The 19,318-nt window shown below is 48.7% G+C and overlaps 1 protein-coding gene across 3 annotated transcripts; it reads left to right on the top strand.

The window, feature by feature from the left end:
- The first annotated feature begins 374 nt into the window (after positions 1-374).
- cyp7b1 (cytochrome P450, family 7, subfamily B, polypeptide 1) lies at positions 375-19,274 on the top strand. Of its 3 annotated transcripts, none has more exons than XM_086271786.1 (7): positions 375-525; positions 8,548-8,684; positions 15,000-15,596; positions 16,136-16,342; positions 16,421-16,599; positions 17,215-17,526; positions 17,622-19,274. In XM_086271786.1, the coding sequence occupies exons 3-6, from the start codon at positions 15,008-15,010 to the stop codon at positions 17,506-17,508; spliced, it is 1,269 nt and encodes a 422-aa protein (XP_086127912.1). In that variant the 5' UTR covers positions 375-525; positions 8,548-8,684; positions 15,000-15,007; the 3' UTR covers positions 17,509-17,526; positions 17,622-19,274. The 3 variants fall into 3 exon arrangements, with proteins under 3 accessions (XP_086127912.1, XP_086127911.1, XP_086127910.1); XM_086271785.1 differs by lacking the exon at positions 375-525 and adding an exon at positions 3,571-3,713; XM_086271784.1 differs by lacking the exon at positions 375-525 and adding an exon at positions 3,571-3,713 and having other exon boundaries at positions 16,136-16,599.
- The last annotated feature ends 44 nt before the right edge of the window (positions 19,275-19,318 follow it).

Raw genomic sequence — 19,318 nt, 5'->3', positions numbered from 1 at the left:
CTTCCTGCACATTGATGGCACAGGAGGAAACGTCCTCTTTCCTTATGCTCTCCTTTCTCACAACCCAACCCTGATCCGGGTTCTTAACTTCCTGTTGGAAGGGAGTTTTTCCTTCCTGCTGTCGCCTCGTGTCGGCCCACAGGGGTCATCCCTCTAACACTGCAGGCTGTTGGCTGCACATACACGTGCACTGAACTCAACCCGCTGCTCGCACACTTTCACTCAGCAGAATCAGGTCAGACAATCACAGCGTGAACCCCGATCTCAGCCCAGAGGCCCGGCGAGCCGAGGGTTTGAGTCCGTGCGCCCACGCTGGCACTGTGTGTTTCTGCAGGTCATCGCTGACGTGCTGTAACTTAACAGACATATTCTGGATCTGTTGTGAAGCAGCTGTGGGACAGTTTGTCCGCGTGAGGATGAGCACATCTAGTGCAGAACTCGGCGTTCGCCTCCAAAATAAAAACCGTGCAGAGCAGAAGAAACAAATGTTGGTGTAATCAGAGGACATGCAACATGAGTTTACAGGTAACGGTCTCTGCACAGGACCAGCGTGACATGACTGCTTGTGTTTGTGCTGGCAGCTTCACACAGGCTCTTATCGGCGTTTTCACTGATGTGAGTTAAGCTTCCACGTCGGGTTTCGCTCATGTGTCAACACAATGTCTGGAATTTTATCGATTTCCCACTAACTGTTATTGTCTTTGTGTTTCATTAACGCTGATAGACAAACATGTGCTGCTTGTGGCCACGGCTCACTTACAGACCTGACCCTGGTTAGACAACAAAATAAAACGATAATAACAGAAACATTTAAGAACAGCTGTTTCACTGATCGTTAATGTTTTTATTTCAGGTGGCAAAGTTCCTGATCTGTAAAGAGGAGCGGCCGATCTCCAAACACATGAGCCGCTAATGCCAGAGACACGTTAAAGCGTGTTTCTGTCTCAGAAATGTTTGAGCAATGTCTCTTTACACAAGCCGGCACTGGTCACCCATCACGCTGGGATGCCTTCACTCTCAGATTGAGATGATTTCTTTCCACACTCGTCGCTGACAGACTTGGTGGGAAACAGTCGAGATGAGAATGTCTAAAGTGGATGTTCAGAGACATTCAGCATCGGCGCTCTGCTCCTGATTCAGTTTCCTTCTGGAGTGATCGTCGAGCATCAGTTCAGGACCAACAAAAGCCTGCCTTCAGTTTGGCTTCACAGACTTAAAAGCTGAAACCTGTTCGGTCATCCAGGCTGTCCAGTACTGAGACGCTCCAAACTAAAAAACAGGGAACAGTGTCCAGATTTAGAGTCAACAGATGAAATCTGTGAGCGAATCCCAGCGGCAAAGTTCACTGCAGAAACATGTTCCAACAAAGTTCTTCCTGTTAAAAGGAAATTCTTCTCTAAGTGTTCGTTGTGCATCGTCTGATCTGATTGGTGGTTTCTCTCTAATGTCAGAATTTCTCAGTCCGTAGAGCTCAAAACTTGATTTTGGGGAATAAATGTAATTTTTGTCTCCAGCTGAGGAGATTTTGGACTTCTGCAACTTCCCTTTAACCTCTTAAGCCCCAACGCGCCCCCCCCCCCCCCCCCCCCCCCCTGCCTTTTGCCCCTGGAGGGGGCAAAAGGCAGGAGATCAGGTAGACTTGGCTCTTAAGAGGTTAATTGAATTATGGAGCTGTGCTCACAGGTCATCTGACCGGTTTCTCCTGCATATACAGGGAGGGCTGCCTTTGCACGCTGGACTCATCTAAAACACATTTACCTGCGCAAACACAGGTGTAAGAGCCATGATTTGTAAAGCTACGTTATCTGAGATCAGAGATATTACAGAGGCTCTTTCACCAAACTGCAGTCTCTCTTTTGTGCCCTGCAAAAACACGTCCTCCTGTTGATACTCGTTGCAGCAGTTTCATGAAGTCGTGGCCTTTGTTCTTCTCCGCTGGCGGGTGGAGCACAGCTCGCGTGTCTGGCAGGCAGAAGGTACACAGCAGGGACTCGCTGCTTCCTCTGTGAGTGGACTTTGACTCTGTGAGTGTGCACTGAGCAGGTTTACACTTACATTATGTCACGCTGCAGAACCAGAGCAGCGCCTCAGCTCGTGTTCTGTCTCCTTCCTGTTCCTAGATAGTAGTTTTCATGTCAGCACAACACACACGCACACACTCGGCTGTTTGCAGTGCTCGTTTCCTAGGCTTTCAGGAGAGGCGGTGTTTTATCAGGTACACGGCAGTGCTTCATACAGAGACAGAAAAGCCATGAATGTACCTCCAGATATCTGGTTTCGATTGGCTCGGCCTGCTTCCTGTTACAGTCTGCCCGAGCACACAGACTCACAGAACACTTAAAATGATTGTTTTTGGTTTTTATGTCACAAGTATTCTTATTGCACTTCAGCTAATTTTACAGGAACTTCTTTGACTGTTACCGATCATCAGTAACACTGTGGCGCTTTCCCCGGCTGAGAAGCATCACTTCATGAAAGCCAGTTTTCTGTCCTCTCAGGATGTAACTCGGTGTGTTGGTGCAGGCGGTGCGGACTCGGCCGTCTGACTTCTGCATGACTTTAAAGCCTTTCCTGGATTAACTGTGTGGAAAAACAAAACCTGCTGAGTCTGCAAATCCAAAGTTTGGTTAATAATGGATGCTGTTGTTCTCTTAGCTGGTCTCTGCCACAAACAAACTCTCATTGAAATGAATCGACAGATTTTATTGTCATTTCAACCAGACATGTAACACACAAACACAGGACTACGTAAAGTGCAATGTGCAAACAAATGCACAAATAAACAAGATAAGACAGAACAGGACGAGACACACAACGCTCTGCAGTGTTGTGACAGCCATGAAACTCGTTTTACTTCCCAGAGACGTATTTATTAGGTCAGGTATATTTTGGTCTCATGAAAGGAAACACCCTGATCTGCCTTCATCCCTTCATCAGACACGGTGATGTGATTAGAGAGAAAGCTGCCTGAGCTCTTTTCACGGTCCCTAACAGTGTTGGTGGTCTCCGTTTTCACAGGCGTGGACTGCAACTGTCCCAGCTGACAGCGAGCTTCCACTCCAACCCCACATCCACGAAGAACACGCACTCAGTGAAGGAGATTTGAGTCTTCGCGGCCTCGTTTTTATCTTTGTTCTTATAACTTTGTATTCTGTGTGTCACATGGGGCGATCGTGGCTCAAGAGTTGGGAGTTCGCCTTGTAATCGGAAGGTTGCCGGTTCGAGCCCCGGCTTGGACAGTCTCGGTCGTTGTGTCCTTGGGCAAGACACTTCACCCGTTGCCTACTGGTGGTGGTCAGAGGGCCCGGTGGCGCCAGTGTCCGGCAGCCTCGCCTCTGTCAGTGCGCCCCAGGGTGGCTGTGGCTACAATGTAGCTGCCATCACCAGTGTGTGGATGTGTGTGTGAATGGGTGGATGACTGGATATGTAAAGCGCTTTGGGGTCCTTAGGGACTAGTAAAAGTGCTATACAAATACAGGCCATTTACCATTTACATGTGGCATCCATATGATCGATAAAAACAAACTGAAGTTGGTGTGTTTTATTTTGAAAGCTTCCGGTGATGTGCGCGTGTATATGTGTGTGTGCGCGCTCCCGCAGAGTAGCGCTCCGGTGTGAGTCCCGGAGAGAGGTAGGATCATGTCCCCGCTGCTGCTGCTGGTGCTCGGCCTGCTCCTGCCGCTGCTCCTGCTGGTCCTGCGCGGCAGGACGAGGTGAGTCCGCCCGCATCTCTGTCCGGCTCGGCTCGGCTCGGCTCGGCTCTGATTTTTCGTGTCTGTGTTGATGAGAAAAGTTGTTGCACGCGGAGCTCCTGGTTGGCTCTGAAACGTGTCGGTGATTATCGGCATTGTAACATTTTTCATGAACGATGTTTTCGTGTTTGTTCTGTTTTGACCCGGGTCACGTTCACTGCTAGTCCGACTGTAATGTTTCCCAGCAGCGAAGCAAAGGGTGGGGTAGCCTGGGGTCACTGCGGGACGGAAGTGCTCGTTGTCCCGTTCCAGACTCGGACACATGATGGAAGTGTGTTGAGATCGATGCTGCCACAGGAAGTGGAAGAAGATCAACACGCACACGAAAGGAAACAAAGAGATGGAGGATGAGGTCACTGAGTGAGAGACGACCAGAGGTCAAAGTGGGGAGAAGCTCAGACTCACGCACAGACCCGGTGCATCACAGAGACGCTACAGGAGCTGCGCTGAAGTCTTAGTTTGAGTCTTAGAGGCAGCTTCAGGTGGATGGTGACCTGCCCCTACCCCAGTATCGCAGGCTGGTCAGCCGTGAATCTCCTCAAAACCTCCTCCTCAGGACAACTGTAGCTGAAGGAGAGGCTTCTGCTCCCCTCGGGAGACTCCGGGTCTGATGAAGAGCCCAGAACTCGTGCAGAAGGACTTCAGGTCTGTCAGCACTGAGCTTTCGGGCATCGAGCTTCATCTCGATGATCCTCGGGTGACAGACTCATCGATAAGATGAATGAAGCAGATCAGAGAGACGATCAATGCAAAAGAAAAATACAGGCAGCAAATCAGTGAAAGTTAATGAACCACAGAAGAGCAAAACAATCAGCTGAGGTGGAGAAACCCGAGGGCCGCAAAACTCCTGCAGTGAGGGTGTGAGGATGTGTCAGCATTACCAGAGGGGCAAACCGTCATCGCCCTGCAGAGGGGAAATCGGTCCAGCGTGGTCATCCCAGTTACTAATGGCAGGAACTAGGGGTGGGGGAAAAATCGATACTGTGTAGTATCGTGATATTTTGTTTGCTAATAATGTATCGATACAGGGACGGCAGAAATCGATGTTTTGTTACAAAAAAGGTTTTTGTGCTCTGACTTCAGAGCATGTTGATCCTTTTTCTGAGCAACAATCCTGACATTCCTTCACTGTCCAAATGTGTTTAACTTTTCTTATGGCAGCAATAAACATGACCGTTTACTTATTTTAATTTAAGACATGTTTTATTTTAATTAAGTTTAAAACTTTTTTATTTAATGTAAAATTATATTTTGTTTTAATTTACTTTCAAATTCTTCAGTTGCTGAAGGGGCTGCATAGTTTTCATATTGCATAGTTTTTATAAATAGCTGTAATTGTACCAGATGTTTTCAGTTCAGTGGGACTAGACTGTAATACAAACCGTTCAGTTTGTCAACAATAAAACTGAAATGAGAGAAAGACTGAGTGTGAGACTTTGATATTAGATAAAATGAATATTGATAAAGTTTAACTTTATGGACAGAATCTGAATATCGCAAAATATTTTTAAAAATTGCAATAATATCGTATCGTGCGTTAAGTATTGTGATAACATCGTATCGTGCGTTAAATATTGTGATAATATCGTATCGTGCGTTAAGTATTGTGATAACATCGTATCGTGGGATGTATGGTGATTCCCACCTCCAGCAGGAACCATGACATCACCCTCATCCTTCGCGCCGCGCCGGGCGACTGCAGCGAGTTACAGCTGTTTGCCCTGTAGACAGCGATCACTGGTTAAGTAAGTTGACTCCTGCCGCTGGAGGGAAGGAGCGTACGGTGAGGGGGAGAAATGCAGCCGTGATTTATGGGAGCCACCTGTTTCAGCTGACCCCAGATCAGCAGGTGAGACGGCTGCTTTTTCCAAAGATGAGAATGAAATGGGATGCATCCCGTCTCTGATGCAGCGGGACGTCATCCCATCCCTCCTGCTCAACACATGCTCAGCGTCCTGAGCAGGAGCGCATGGTTCTCAGCGCTGGTGCAAGGCGGACCATCATGGAGGACAGCAGCACGCCACTCACAGCCTTTATCACACGTTTTGGGAACGGCTGGCTTCCCTTTGGCTTGTGCTCGGCTCCAGCGCAGTATAGACGAATGCTTTTGCAGGTGGGACAGGTGAGATCTCTGAGCCACGTTTGGATGAATTTGGTCGGCACCGAATCATTCGAGGAGCATCTGATTGATGCGCCTGGTGTGAAGCTGACTCCAGAACAGTGTGGGGTGTTTGAAGACGCCCTCGGCTCACGAGTGACGTCGTTCACTCAGCGTTTGAAGCGAGCGGCTAACCCTGAGAATCCTGCAGCATCGACAGAAACTCTGAAGGCAGATTTCTCTGGTTTCTTTCTTCTCGCAGCAGATTTGTGGTTGCACATCCAGAGTTTCCGAGCATTTCGAACGACTGTAAGGACTTAAACGCTCAGGCTTCAAACTCTGCTGTTCCAGGACAGTGCCTCCTCAGACTGCACGCTCCGTCCAGCTCTGTCCTGTTCTGGATCCTTATGCTGGATTCCCACAGCTGAGTGGGAGCGCTGATGTCCATCTGGTGGGATGTTCCAAATATTTCTGTCTTGCATTCTTGAACTCTTTGTCCCCGCGGTCGTTCTCAGAGCGCCGATCGCCTCCACGTCTTGGTCTCTGACACACTCGGCGTCTCACAGCGGACACTCGGTGTCTGGACCGACACACAGTGCGTCATTCCTCAGTTTCCACACTTTGCAGTCTGACACAGCTGCTGCAGGTTCATCTAAACTGAGCACATGAAACGGGACGATGTCTCTGAAATATCAGTAACCCGGCTTCACGGGTTTCACCTGGATGAGACGGACGGTGTGGTCACGTGGCACAGCGTGGGATAGAAAGGCACGCAGGGATCTCTCTGCAGGGAGTGACTGGAGGTGGGAGGCTGATGTTTGAGCATGTGCAGACACGGCTTCGTTAGGTTTGGCCGCACGTTAGTGCACACACACCGGCTGTTGGTCAGGTGACTCGTTCTGCAGATGCACTCATACTTTACACCCAACCAGCTACCGGGAGAGACTCACACCCGGTTCTCTGGTCTGATTCAGATATCTGTTGTGTTTTAACCTCGTTGTGAAGCACTTTAGTTTACCTTTGGTTTTAAAAGTGCGATAGAAATAAAGTTGTTTTGTATTCAGATGACGTAATGAGAGCAGATTAACTGATGGTGTCGGCGATGTTTGGCTGTCTGGCCCCAATGAAAGGCTTCCTGTCTGTGTTTGAAGACAACTGGGCCGCCTCCAGGGTGTCCCGTGACCTTTTGCTCCCAGGAGGAAGTTCCTCTCAGTGTGAGGCACAAAGACTGGAAGTGCAGGGGAACACTTAGCAGCTCAGGAGGAAACTCACAGCGGGAACCTCAGATTGGTTAAAGGGTGGAACGTTTCCAGCCGCTGCGCATGAATGCGGCGCAGTAATGACCCTGCTGCTCGGTCCTTTGTACAAGTTGTTTTCTCGAGGCAGTGAGGCGCCCTTCAGCTCGGACCCGGCAGGGCCGCGTTTCTCTTTGTTCCCCCGGAGTCACGATTCCTCTCACGGCCCGTGGGAGTCGTGCGGAGTCTTAGTTTCACTCCTTGGTTACGTTTAAAGACATCTCTTTACATCTCGTTACTTTCTGCCTTTGTGTGCGTCCTTTTTACCTGAAGGTCAGGTGAAGGTGATTAAGACAGATGTAAATGTAGGAATGAGTGAAGGAAAGCCTCGGGTTTGTGGACGTAGCGAAGGAGGACATGCAGTGACAGAGGAGGACGCTGGAACAGAAGATGTGACTCCTGGAGGGAGCAGCTCGGAGAGAAAGGCCTCACTTTGCATCGCTTTCAGAAATGCTGTGTTTGTGTTGCACTTCTCTGGGGTCACGTTGTGTGTGCTTGTTTGTGTACACGAGTCCATCAGTAGTGTGAACACAGAGCATCACTGTGACCGACGACTGCTTCGAGGTGATCCGGCTGCAAACTCTGGCAGAGAGCTGAAGTCATTCTGTGTCCTCGTCCCTCATTAATTCAGGGTTTCGTTCCCTGTTTGCTAATTATGCAGAACATCGGAGTCTTGTTGAGGCATGAACCCTGTAAATGTGACGCTTGTTGTGATAGTTTGTTTCCTGCTGTGTTATCAAACTGAACCTTTCTGTCCAAACGTGGAGCTGGGTGGAGTGTTTCTGGCTTTCTGCACTCGCAGCTCGTTTAGGGTTTGTAACTCGGATCAAAGTGGAGACTCGGCGCTTAAACCGTTGATGTTAGGTCAGGAAGTCGAGCTCAGATTGTGACTGGCCCGGACGCGTTTTCGTGTTTCCTGAGAAATGCCTTCACGACATTCGGGCTTCCACGGCAGAGCTCTGGGTAAACACCGGACTGCTCAGGATTACGGCCATTAATCCAGGGAATGGGGCACAGTGCACACACGGGCTGATGCAGCATGTTAGGCTCCTTGCATTAAATCAAACTGCACTGACTGATTCTCTGTTTAAAAGCAAGTTTACATGTGAGCTGACCGAACAGCAGCGAGCCGATAGAAAACAGATCCTGAAGCTCACAGCAGGCAGACGTCTGTTTAATAACCACAGCAGACTCTGAAGGTGTTTTATAGGAGGGAGTGTTTTTCTGCCTGAGGTTACCCTTTATTACAGTTTCACAATCTCAGTGAACAGGAACACCTGAGCCTCCGTCCACAGGAGGATTCAAAGTTCAGATCAGACACGCTGTGTGACGCCAGATAAACTGTTTGATGTCAAACTCACAGAGGTGAAATAATGTGGTTTCTCTTGTGTGTTGCTTGCAGACGAGAAGATGAGCCCCCTTTAATAAAAGGCTGGATTCCTTTCATTGGAAAAGCTCTGGAGTTTGGGAAAGATGCCCACAAATTTCTGAAAGAACATAAGAGGAAGTTTGGAGATGTGTTTACCGTCCAGATAGCAGGTTGGTATTTCCAGCGTCCCTACCAGCCCCATTAAAGAGAGACGGCCTGTCTGCACGTTAGCAGCACAAACTCGTTAAAACAGTCCAGGGCTGCACTTCAGTCATTCATAAAAATCAAAATCCTGTAAATTATACAAGTGTGACGCACAGATTATTACGGAGCAGGTGACAGGGTGAGCCTGTGTCCATCTTTGCTTTTGACTAGGGCTGCCACGATTACATCGACTATCAAAATCGTCGACGGCTAGTTTAATAGTCGACGCGTCGTTTGAAGCTTTGTAAGATCCCAAAAGACGCAGGAATAAGTAGCAGGATTTAAGAGTGTAATAACGGACTGAAACAGAAGATGGCAGCACTGCATGTACAAGGATGCCAGCTGCCGTTAAACCCCGAAGAAGAAGAAGCTGTGTACCAGAATTCATAGCACCGCCCAGCTCAGTAGTGATGGTAAATTTGATTCTTTTTTCTGAATCGAGTGTTAATGAGTCACTCACCAAAGTGAATCGGGTGTTTTGAGTCATTTGATTCACTGAGTCAGTTGACCAGAGAGTGCAAAAATTTTACATTTTCACTCAAACTTAATTTGTTTCCCTTTTCATGTAAATCCCACTGCTAAGATGAATGATTAAAAAAAACCCCAAAAAAAACCCCAACTATTTTATAGAGAAAAAAAGAGCAAAAACATTTCTAAAATTAAGCAATTTCTTATCAAAATTGCTTAATAAACATTTATTTTGTTTATTTGTATTTTATTAGTATTTTCCTTAAGTGTGTCAAATATACATTTTCTCATCTAAATGTCCACTGCGCTGTGAGCCAGGGAGCGGTAATGCGCCTTAACATTGGTTGCCAACCAAGAAGAAGAAGAAGAAGAAGCAGCTGTGAGCCAGGAGGGAGGGAGGGAGTGAGTGATTCGTTCGCTCTTTGATTCAGCACAGGAGGGAGGGGGTTAGTGAGTCCTGAGTGATTCGCTCGCTCTTTGATTCAGCACAGGAGGGAGGGGGTTAGTGAGTCCTGAGTGATTCGTTCGCTCTATGATTCAGCACAGGAGGGAGGGGGTGAGTGAGTCCTGAGTAATTCGTTCGCTCGCTCTATGATTCAGCACAGGAGGGAGGGGGTGAGTGAGTCCTTAGTGATTCGTTCGCTCGCTCTTTGATTCAGCACAGGAGGGAGGGGGTGAGTGAGTCCTGAGTGATTCGTTCGCTCGCTCTATGATTCAGCACAGGAGGGAGGGGGTTAGTGAGTCCTGAGTAATTCGTTCGCTCGCTCTTTGATTCAGCACAGGAGGGAGGGGGTGAGTGAGTCCTGAGTGATTCGCTCGCTCTTTGATTCAGCACAGGAGGGAGGGGGTGAGTGAGTCCTGAGTGATTCGTTCGCTCGCTCTTTGATTCAGCACAGGAGGGAGGGGGTGAGCGAGTCCTGAGTAATTCGTTCGCTCGCTCTATGATTCAGCACAGGAGGGAGGGGGTTAGTGAGTCCTTAGTGATTCGTTCGCTCGCTCTTTGATTCAGCACAGGAGGGAGGGGGTGAGTGAGTCCTGAGTAATTCGTTCGCTCGCTCTTTGATTCAGCACAGGAGGGAGGGGGTGAGTGAGTCCTTAGTGATTCGTTCGCTCGCTCTTTGATTCAGCACAGGAGGGAGGGGGTGAGTGAGTCCTGAGTGATTCGTTCGCTCGCTCTATGATTCAGCACAGGAGGGAGGGGGTTAGTGAGTCCTGAGTAATTCGTTCGCTCGCTCTTTGATTCAGCACAGGAGGGAGGGGGTGAGTGAGTCCTGAGTGATTCGCTCGCTCTTTGATTCAGCACAGGAGGGAGGGGGTGAGTGAGTCCTGAGTGATTCGTTCGCTCGCTCTTTGATTCAGCACAGGAGGGAGGGGGTGAGCGAGTCCTGAGTGATTCGTTCGCTCGCTCTATGATTCAGCACAGGAGGGAGGGGGTGAGTGAGTCCTTAGTGATTCGTTCGCTCGCTCTTTGATTCAGCACAGGAGGGAGGGGGTGAGTGAGTCCTGAGTGATTCGTTCGCTCGCTCTTTGATTCAGCACAGGAGGGAGGGGGTGAGTGAGTCCTGAGTGATTCGCTCGCTCTTTGATTCAGCACAGGAGGGAGGGGGTTAGTGAGTCCTGAGTGATTCGCTCGCTCTTTGATTCAGCACAGGAGGGAGGGGGTGAGTGAGTCCTGAGTGATTCGCTCGCTCTTTGATTCAGCACAGGAGGGAGGGGGTTAGTGAGTCCTGAGTGATTCGTTCGCTCGCTCTTTGATTCAGCACAGGAGGGAGGGGGTTAGTGAGTCCTGAGTGATTCGTTCGCTCTTTGATTCAGCACAGGAGGGAGGGGGTGAGTGAGTCCTGAGTGATTCGCTCGCTCTTTGATTCAGCACAGGAGGGAGGGGGTGAGTGAGTCCTGAGTGATTCGCTCGCTCTTTGATTCAGCACAGGAGGGAGGGGGTTAGTGAGTCCTGAGTGATTCGTTCGCTCGCTCTTTGATTCAGCACAGGAGGGAGGGGGTGAGCGAGTCCTGAGTGATTCGCTCGCTCTATGATTCAGCACAGGAGGGAGGGGGTTAGTGAGTCCTGAGTGATTCGTTCGCTCTTTGATTCAGCACAGGAGGGAGGGGGTGAGTGAGTCCTGAGTGATTCGTTCGCTCGCTCTTTGATTCAGCACAGGAGGGAGGGGGTGAGCGAGTCCTGAGTGATTCGTTCGCTCGCTCTTTGATTCAGCACAGGAGGGAGGGGGTTAGTGAGTCCTGAGTGATTCGTTCGCTCTTTGATTCAGCACAGGAGGGAGGGGGTGAGTGAGTCCTGAGTGATTCGTTCGCTCGCTCTTTGATTCAGCACAGGAGGGAGGGGGTGAGCGAGTCCTGAGTGATTCGTTCGCTCGCTCTATGATTCAGCACAGGAGGGAGGGGGTTAGTGAGTCCTGAGTGATTCGCTCGCTCTTTGATTCAGCACAGGAGGGAGGGGGTTAGTGAGTCCTGAGTGATTCGTTCGCTCTTTGATTCAGCACAGGAGGGAGGGGGTGAGTGAGTCCTGAGTGATTCGCTCGCTCTTTGATTCAGCACAGGAGGGAGGGGGTTAGTGAGTCCTGAGTGATTCGTTCGCTCTTTGATTCAGCACAGGAGGGAGGGGGTTAGTGAGTCCTGAGTGATTCGTTCGCTCTTTGATTCAGCACAGGAGGGAGGGGGTGAGTGAGTCCTGAGTGATTCGTTCGCTCGCTCTTTGATTCAGCACAGGAGGGAGGGGGTTAGTGAGTCCTGAGTGATTCGTTTGCTCGCTCTTTGATTCAGCACAGGAGGGAGGGGGTTAGTGAGTCCTGAGTGATTCGTTTGCTCGCTCTTTGATTCAGCACAGGAGGGAGGGGGTTAGTGAGTCCTGAGTGATTCGCTCGCTCTTTGATTCAGCACAGGAGGGAGGGGGTTAGTGAGTCCTGAGTGATTCGCTCGCTCTTTGATTCAGCACAGGAGGGAGGGGGTTAGTGAGTCCTGAGTGATTCGTTCGCTCGCTCTTTGATTCAGCACAGGAGGGAGGGGGTGAGTGAGTCCTGAGTGATTCGTTCGCTCGCTCTTTGATTCAGCACAGGAGGGAGGGGGTGAGTGAGTCCTGAGTGATTCGTTCGCTCTTTGATTCAGCACAGGAGGGAGGGGGTGAGGGAGTCCTGAGTGATTCGTTCGCTCGCTCTATGATTCAGCACAGGAGGGAGGGGGTTAGTGAGTCCTGAGTGATTCGTTCGCTCTTTGATTCAGCACAGGAGGGAGGGGGTGAGTGAGTCCTGAGTGATTCGTTCGCTCTTTGATTCAGCACAGGAGGGAGGGGGTGAGTGAGTCCTGAGTGATTCGTTCGCTCGCTCTTTGATTCAGCACAGGAGGGAGGGGGTGAGCGAGTCCTGAGTGATTCGTTCGCTCTTTGATTCAGCACAGGAGGGAGGGGGTGAGGGAGTCCTGAGTGATTCGTTCGCTCGCTCTATGATTCAGCACAGGAGGGAGGGGGTTAGTGAGTCCTGAGTGATTCGTTCGCTCGCTCTTTGATTCAGCACAGGAGGGAGGGGGTGAGTGAGTCCTGAGTGATTCGTTCGCTCGCTCTATGATTCAGCACAGGAGGGAGGGGGTTAGTGAGTCCTGAGTGATTCGCTCGCTCTTTGATTCAGCACAGGAGGGAGGGGGTGAGTGAGTCCTGAGTGATTCGTTCGCTCGCTCTTTGATTCAGCACAGGAGGGAGGGGGTGAGTAGCTCAAATGTGATGTTAGCATGTTAGCAGCACGATGCTACTGTGAACGGAGGAGCTATTTTCTTGATGTGAGCTTCTACTCAGGGGTTTTTCTTCCAGTTCAGAGCAGAAATGCTTTTGTTACGAAACTGGCTGTTGTTCCCCCCCCCCCCCCCCCCACAATTTTAATTATAAGCTAGATATATTTCTACTAATGGAATTAGTTTGCTAACAGCAACAGGGATGAGTCAGTGAGTCAGTTGGGCTTGTGAATCATGATTCACGAGTCAGTAAATTGATTCTTGAGTATTGAACGATTCGTTCACGAATCGAACATCACTACTGCTCAGTTTCCAACAATGGCGGCAGCTAGTTAGTTTTAATATTACTCTTATTATTCTTTCTGGGTCACAAAATAAATGTTTAACATATGTTCAGGCGAGAATGTAGCTGTGTAAACCTCAAATATCTGCTCAGTTTATCAAGACACCGCATATTTTCAAAAGCGCTCCGACGTTTTCGGAGACGTCTGTTACCCACTAGCTCGATAGCTAGCCGGGGGCTAGGTCACTAGAGCCGTGAGAACACTGGACTCCCGGCACATCGTTTTCAAACCCACCGCCATCTTTCGCTACTCAGGTTAAACATATGAGTCACTTAGAGAACTTAAAAATGTTGTTGTTTGGCTTTTTTCAGTATTTTATTTGTTCCTGAGTAAATCAGTTTGGCTGAGATTAAAGTTTTTACACAGCTGAATAAACGTCAAGCAGACAGCTGATTATCAGAAGTGTGAGATGCTCCAGAATTTACTCCAGTGTCCTGTTATATTTTAGATAGCAAGGAGTTTATTAAACTTCACCGAAACAATCTGCAAATTTCATTAAAATTTAATAAACTATCATCTTGTCTTTATTGTTAGTTAGCACCTTAAACACTTAAAGCTGTAAGCTAATGATAGTTATATAAGAGCAGATGCTGCTGGTGCAATAAGCTGTAATGGATGATGATCTGATTAGTCGACTAATCGCAAAAATAATCGCAGACTAGTCGACTCAAAATAATCGTTTGTGGCAGCCCTACTTTTGACACACTCCTTCTATACCCAATCACCTGAGTGACCACGAGCCAGTGAAGCTGTGCGCTGTTTCCAGGTCATTATACATATCAATGTTCAAGGTTTCTAAATAGTCAAACTTTATATTATTTACTTGTGATACTAATATGTTTTTTCTGGGAATGATTCTGAGGAACTTATCAATAATGTAGGTGATGAATAAGACAGAATTAAGGTGAATGATGGGACGCAGACACAAGTAGAAAATGAAAAAGCTGAAATGGTAAAGCAGAATAAATTCTTAGGATTGATAATATCAGACACCTAGTCATGACCAAATTAAAGATTATAACTGTCTCTGCAGACATTTTAGTGTCAAGCTGTGAGGAAATAATGATAAAATTATCTTTTCAGGACACTTCTTATAACACACAGATGGGTATTTTCATCATACAAATGTCTTATTTTTACAGTCAAAATAATTAAAACTTCAGGGCTTTGTTAGTTGGTGTTCGAGCTGTTAGAGTTAGATAATGTTTAGAGCACAAAGTAATCTATTACCAGTTGATATTTAAGATCCTTTGGACCACAGAGATGGTTGATTTTAACGTGCTCGTGGTGAGAACGTCTGGGAATGGTTTTTGTGAGTCTGTGTTTGGGTTAAATCGTGTATAAAGACGTGGTTTAAATGCAGTGATGGGCTGAGGCAGCATGATAATAGAACATGTTACGTACACTCAGGAAGAAGCTGCATGCCTGAGCTGAGCTACGTTACTTCTTCCCACTGCTCTTTGAGCTAGAAGATAGTATTCTCCTTCCTGTATATACGCGCTTGTATATACAGGAAGGAGAATACCATCTTGTGTATATATGTACGCACATGCTCAAAGTGATCAGTCGGCTCCTCCAGCTGTTTCTCTTCGGGACCACTGATCTTTCCAGCTGTTTTTTTTTTTTTTTTTTTTGCTCTGTCCCAACTTTTTATAGACTTGCTGACCTTTTATCTTAAAAAGCTCCAGTCTGAGATTAAACACCTGATACGGTTTGCATCTTTTATAAATACAGGTAAATACATGACCTTCATCATGGATCCTTTACTGTATCCCAACATCATCAAACAAGGCCGGCAGCTGGACTTTCACGAGTTCTCCAACAGGGTGGCATCATTTGCCTTTGGCTATCCACCTGTTACTAGCAAGTTCCCCGGCCTGAAGGAGCAGATCACACGCGGCTTCATTCTCCTCCAAGGGGATAACCTCACGCCCCTGACAGAGAGCATGATGGGTAACCTGATGCTGGTATTTCGTCAGGACTACCTGGACCAGGAGAGCAGCTGGAAGACCGCCTACATGTACAAGCTCTGCAACTCGATCATGTTCGAGGCGACCTTTCTCACCATGTACGGCAAGCCGCCATCCGCCAGCCGCCACAGCGGGATGAGCGTCCTGGAGACGGACTTCATCAAGTTTGACAAGATGTTTCCGCTCCTCGTCGCTCAGATACCCATCTGGCTGCTGGGACGGACTAGGGCGATCCGCGAGAGGCTCATCAACTACTTCCTGCCGCACCAGATGTCTTGCTGGTCACATTCTTCAGAGTTCATCAGGACACGATTCGAGATGTTTGAGCAGTATGACACGCTGAGGGATTTCGACAAAGCAGGTAGATAATTAGCTGCTGTGCAAACATGTTTCTGCTGCCCTACAGCCCAGACCTCGAGTGGCTCATGTGCAGCTGTGGTCGGAGGTTAACATCCACCCATCGTGGGCGCGAACTTGTCTTGGTCATTTCAAGTTTTGAATCACTTCTTTGAACGCTTCTAATAAATGTCCCTCAGCAAATCCCACCTTGACCAAATGCTTTTGGTTTCCATCATCAAGCTTCTACCAAGTTTGGCTCTATATGATGATGTTTATTTAATGGTAGAGTTCATCTAAATTGAACTGACTCGGCTTTTAAGCACAGTCTCAAATACTTGACGGGGGTTTTGTGGAGGCTGTTGCAGAAGCGTAATGTCGGCCTGCTTTATGTGTTTGCAGCTGCTGATGGATTTAGGCCTTTCTTCCCTCCCTGTGCAGTGTACCAGTGCCACTGGCAGCTCAACAGCCCACAATATAGACAATAATTGTTTTTGTGACCTGAGTGTAAATGCTGCGTGGAAGCTTTTTGTGGATGACATTCTGCATCCTGCTGACTTTCAGCTCATCACTTTGCCATCCTGTGGGCGTCTCTGGGGAACACGGTTCCTGCTATTTTCTGGGTCACGTATTACCTGGTGAGTCACCCTGAGGCGCTGCAGTTCGTCCGTCGGGAGCTCGAGGACGTCCTGAGACTCAGCGGGGTGGAATTCAGCAGAGATAAGGATGTGATGCTGACCCCAGCGCACCTGGAGAAACTTCTCTACATGGGTACGTGCACACAGAGATTCTGCATTCGTACACTTAGAGATGTGAACCTGAAGATCATTGACCCGACTGTCTCCACAGAGAGCGCCATCGAGGAGAGCCTCCGCCTGTGCTCGGCCTCCATGAACATCCGGGTGGCTCAGGAGGACTTCAGTCTGCGTCTGGATGCCGAGCGCTCGGCGGCCGTCAGAAAGGGAGACATCATTGCCCTGTACCCTCAGGCTATGCACCTGGACCCCGAGATCTACGAGGACCCACAGGTACGCTGGACCACTTTTCAACTTAAAAGGACTCAGTGCACCTTAATACATGCATTTGTTGTTTTGAACTGATTACATACCTGCCTTAAGGTGAGACTTTAAAAAATCCAAATGACAGCGTGGCATGTCTTTCTTTGCGTTTGTATTCAGAGGGGCTGTTACCCCTGAAGCCTTGAATCCCTGCAGAATCACAGTTCTGGTTTTTGTGTAACTTTAAGGTGTTTTCATCCAGTCATGTGATCAACTCCAAATTAAGAGGAAAGTCTGGAAACCTTTGAAATCCACACAGACTGATTATCTGCTGTTGGGGGAAATGATGGGTTATTAAAGCAGCACAGGGAACAATAGTGCCATCTGTTGGCATTTTAGTCAAACTCCATCTTCCATCCATTTTTCTTCCGCTTTCCAGCTTATCAGCACCTCAGCCTGTCCCAGGAGTGACGGGGTGAAAGGTCATCATTCTGTGGCAGGGCTCCATCTGAGCCCAGGTTTATTAAGTCGGTGGTTTCTTCCTCTCAGGGCTTATAGCCGAAGCTGTAACAGTCATTTGCAGTGAAGGGATGCCACGTTTGACTGTTGTTCGTCACGCTGTCGTTCTTCTCTCTGTGCCGTCAGACGTTCCGGTTCGACCGCTACGTGCAGAACGGCCAGAAGAAGACCAACTTCTACAAGCGTGGCCAGAAGCTCAAGCATTACCTCATGCCTTTCGGCTCAGGTGCCAGCAAGTGTCCCGGACGTTTCTTCGCAATCAATGAGATCAAACAGTTCCTGTCCGTGATCCTGCTTTACTTGGACCTGGAGTTGGAGGAGGGCCAGAGCAAAGCCACCTTGGACCTCAGCAGAGCCGGCCTGGGAGTCATGCTACCAGCTGAAGATGTCCGCTTCCGCTACAGGCTGCGGCCTGTCTAACGGGGACCCCCCCAGCAGGTGAGGCTGCTCTGCACGGGCATATCCAACCTGGTGTTCGTAGAATTCTCGATCACGTTCTGCTCAGATTTTTCTAATTTCTGCTTCATTTTCAGTCGTCCTGGTTCCCTGTGAGCGCCGACCTCGCGGCGTGCACTTCTGTGCACAGCCTGGACAGCGAGAGACCAGAAAGAACCAGACGTGCTGCACATGAACAGCTGTGGAGACGCTGGACAGGTTGAAGCTTCCAGCCTGTCGGATTTTTTGCCTTAAAGCTTCGTCAGTTTTAAAAGAAGACCGAAAGTAATTAGTACGTATTTTTGCACCGTGGTTATTGTCCTTGTTTTCTGTGCCTCGGTTCTGTTTGCCAGTATGTACCTTTATGTAGCACTGGGGTGTAAATACTGTATGAGCCAGGAGCTTCAGGTAAACAGTGTTGCATTTGCATGCTTTCATATTAACACTGCAGCTCTCAAAGTTAAAGGAACAGTCCACACTGTGCAGGAAGTCCGGCCGCGGTTAGCTTAGCTTTGCGTAAACACAAGCGTCCACAGCGTACTTCAGAGTCGGCGGTGAACACCGTTAGATTGAGAACTTCTACAGTGGCGGACGTGGACACAATGCTGTTAATTTTACTCTCTGCAGTGTTTACATGCTTACACAGTTGCTGTGCCTCCACAAACAGCACTCTGTTCTGCTTCTATGCCCCGTCTTTGTTTACTCTTTCCCACCCAGGCTTCTAGGCCTCTGATTGGCCAACACGGTTAGGAATATATCGCCACCTGTTGCTTTGGCATGTTCATAGCAGCGTTTTGCTTCATTTTTGCGTCTGTGGACGGGTTTTTTTTATTTTATTTTATTTTATTTTTTTAAACGAGAACGGAAAATCTCAGTTTTCAAAAATACGTGTGGACGTAGCCTAAAGCTGTCAGCAGACTGAGAAGGAAACTTGTCAGATCAGGAGGGTCCGACTCCAGGCCTCGAGGGCCGGCGTCCTGCAGGCTAAATGATGACCTCCTTACATGTCTTGAAGGTCTCCAGAGGCCTGGTGATGAACTAATCATGTGATTCAGGTGTGCTGACCCAGGGTGAGATCTGCAGGACACCGGCCCTCGAGGCCTGGAGTCGGACCCTCCTGTGTTTGTCCCACAGGGTGCAGCGAGTCAGTGCCACCTGCATGTAACGAGGTCAGCCGTTAACGGCACGCTCTTAGTCAGAGCGGTGGCGTGGCCCTCTGAGGAGCGTGTAAAAACAGCTGATGATAACCCTGCACCGGACTTCCTGGACAGTGAGGCTGTTCCTGTAGCGCCACCTAGTGTCAGCACGCTGAGCACGTCAGACTGCAGGTGGAAAACGATGTTTGAGATCTGTGGTGTGAGTGCACAGTGAACCAGCTGACAGATTTAATGTGAAACTGTCCCACTTGTGGATGAACTGTGCGAGGACCTGCAGGGCGCCGTTAAAGGAGCAGTTCACCTCAAAATCAGGTGTGTTGTAGGTCCGACTGCTCTTCCCTCACGGGGATGTGAGGAGATGCACCGACACCGAGCTTTTAACAAGCGTTTCATTCAGGAACTATTTTCTTTGCACTAATTACTCTAAAATGTGTTGATTTGGGGGTGAGCCGTCCCTGTACTGCAGCCTGTGGACGAGACACTGTGTGCCAGTGTACAGAGGGCCTGATACTCCACAGTAATACCCGTACATGTGTATTTTGATGCATTTCAGGTGATTTTGGTCTTTTATTATTAAAATAAAATGTAACGTGCTGTGTCGCGTGGTGTTATGTAACCTGAGCAGCACAGACGCCGAG

Source organism: Aulonocara sp. 'chitande type north' Nkhata Bay, linkage group LG18, assembly GCF_057382095.1.
Source record: "Aulonocara sp. 'chitande type north' Nkhata Bay isolate Kocher_YH1m ecotype deep benthic linkage group LG18, A_spYH_male_GT1.1, whole genome shotgun sequence".
Taxonomy (NCBI): domain Eukaryota; kingdom Metazoa; phylum Chordata; class Actinopteri; order Cichliformes; family Cichlidae; genus Aulonocara; species Aulonocara sp. 'chitande type north' Nkhata Bay.
This window is presented reverse-complemented; position numbering and strand designations above follow the sequence as displayed.

Excerpts from the sequence above, each read along its gene's own strand:
- cyp7b1 (XM_086271784.1), top strand. The coding sequence starts at position 3,640 with ATGTCCCCGCTGCTGCTGCTGGTGCTCGGCCTGCTCCTGCCGCTGCTC. Across the intron at positions 3,714-8,547 it reads GTCCTGCGCGGCAGGACGAG|ACGAGAAGATGAGCCCCCTT; the intron begins GTGAGTCCGCCC and ends TGTTGCTTGCAG. Across the intron at positions 15,597-16,135 it reads GAGGGATTTCGACAAAGCAG|CTCATCACTTTGCCATCCTG; the intron begins GTAGATAATTAG and ends GCTGACTTTCAG.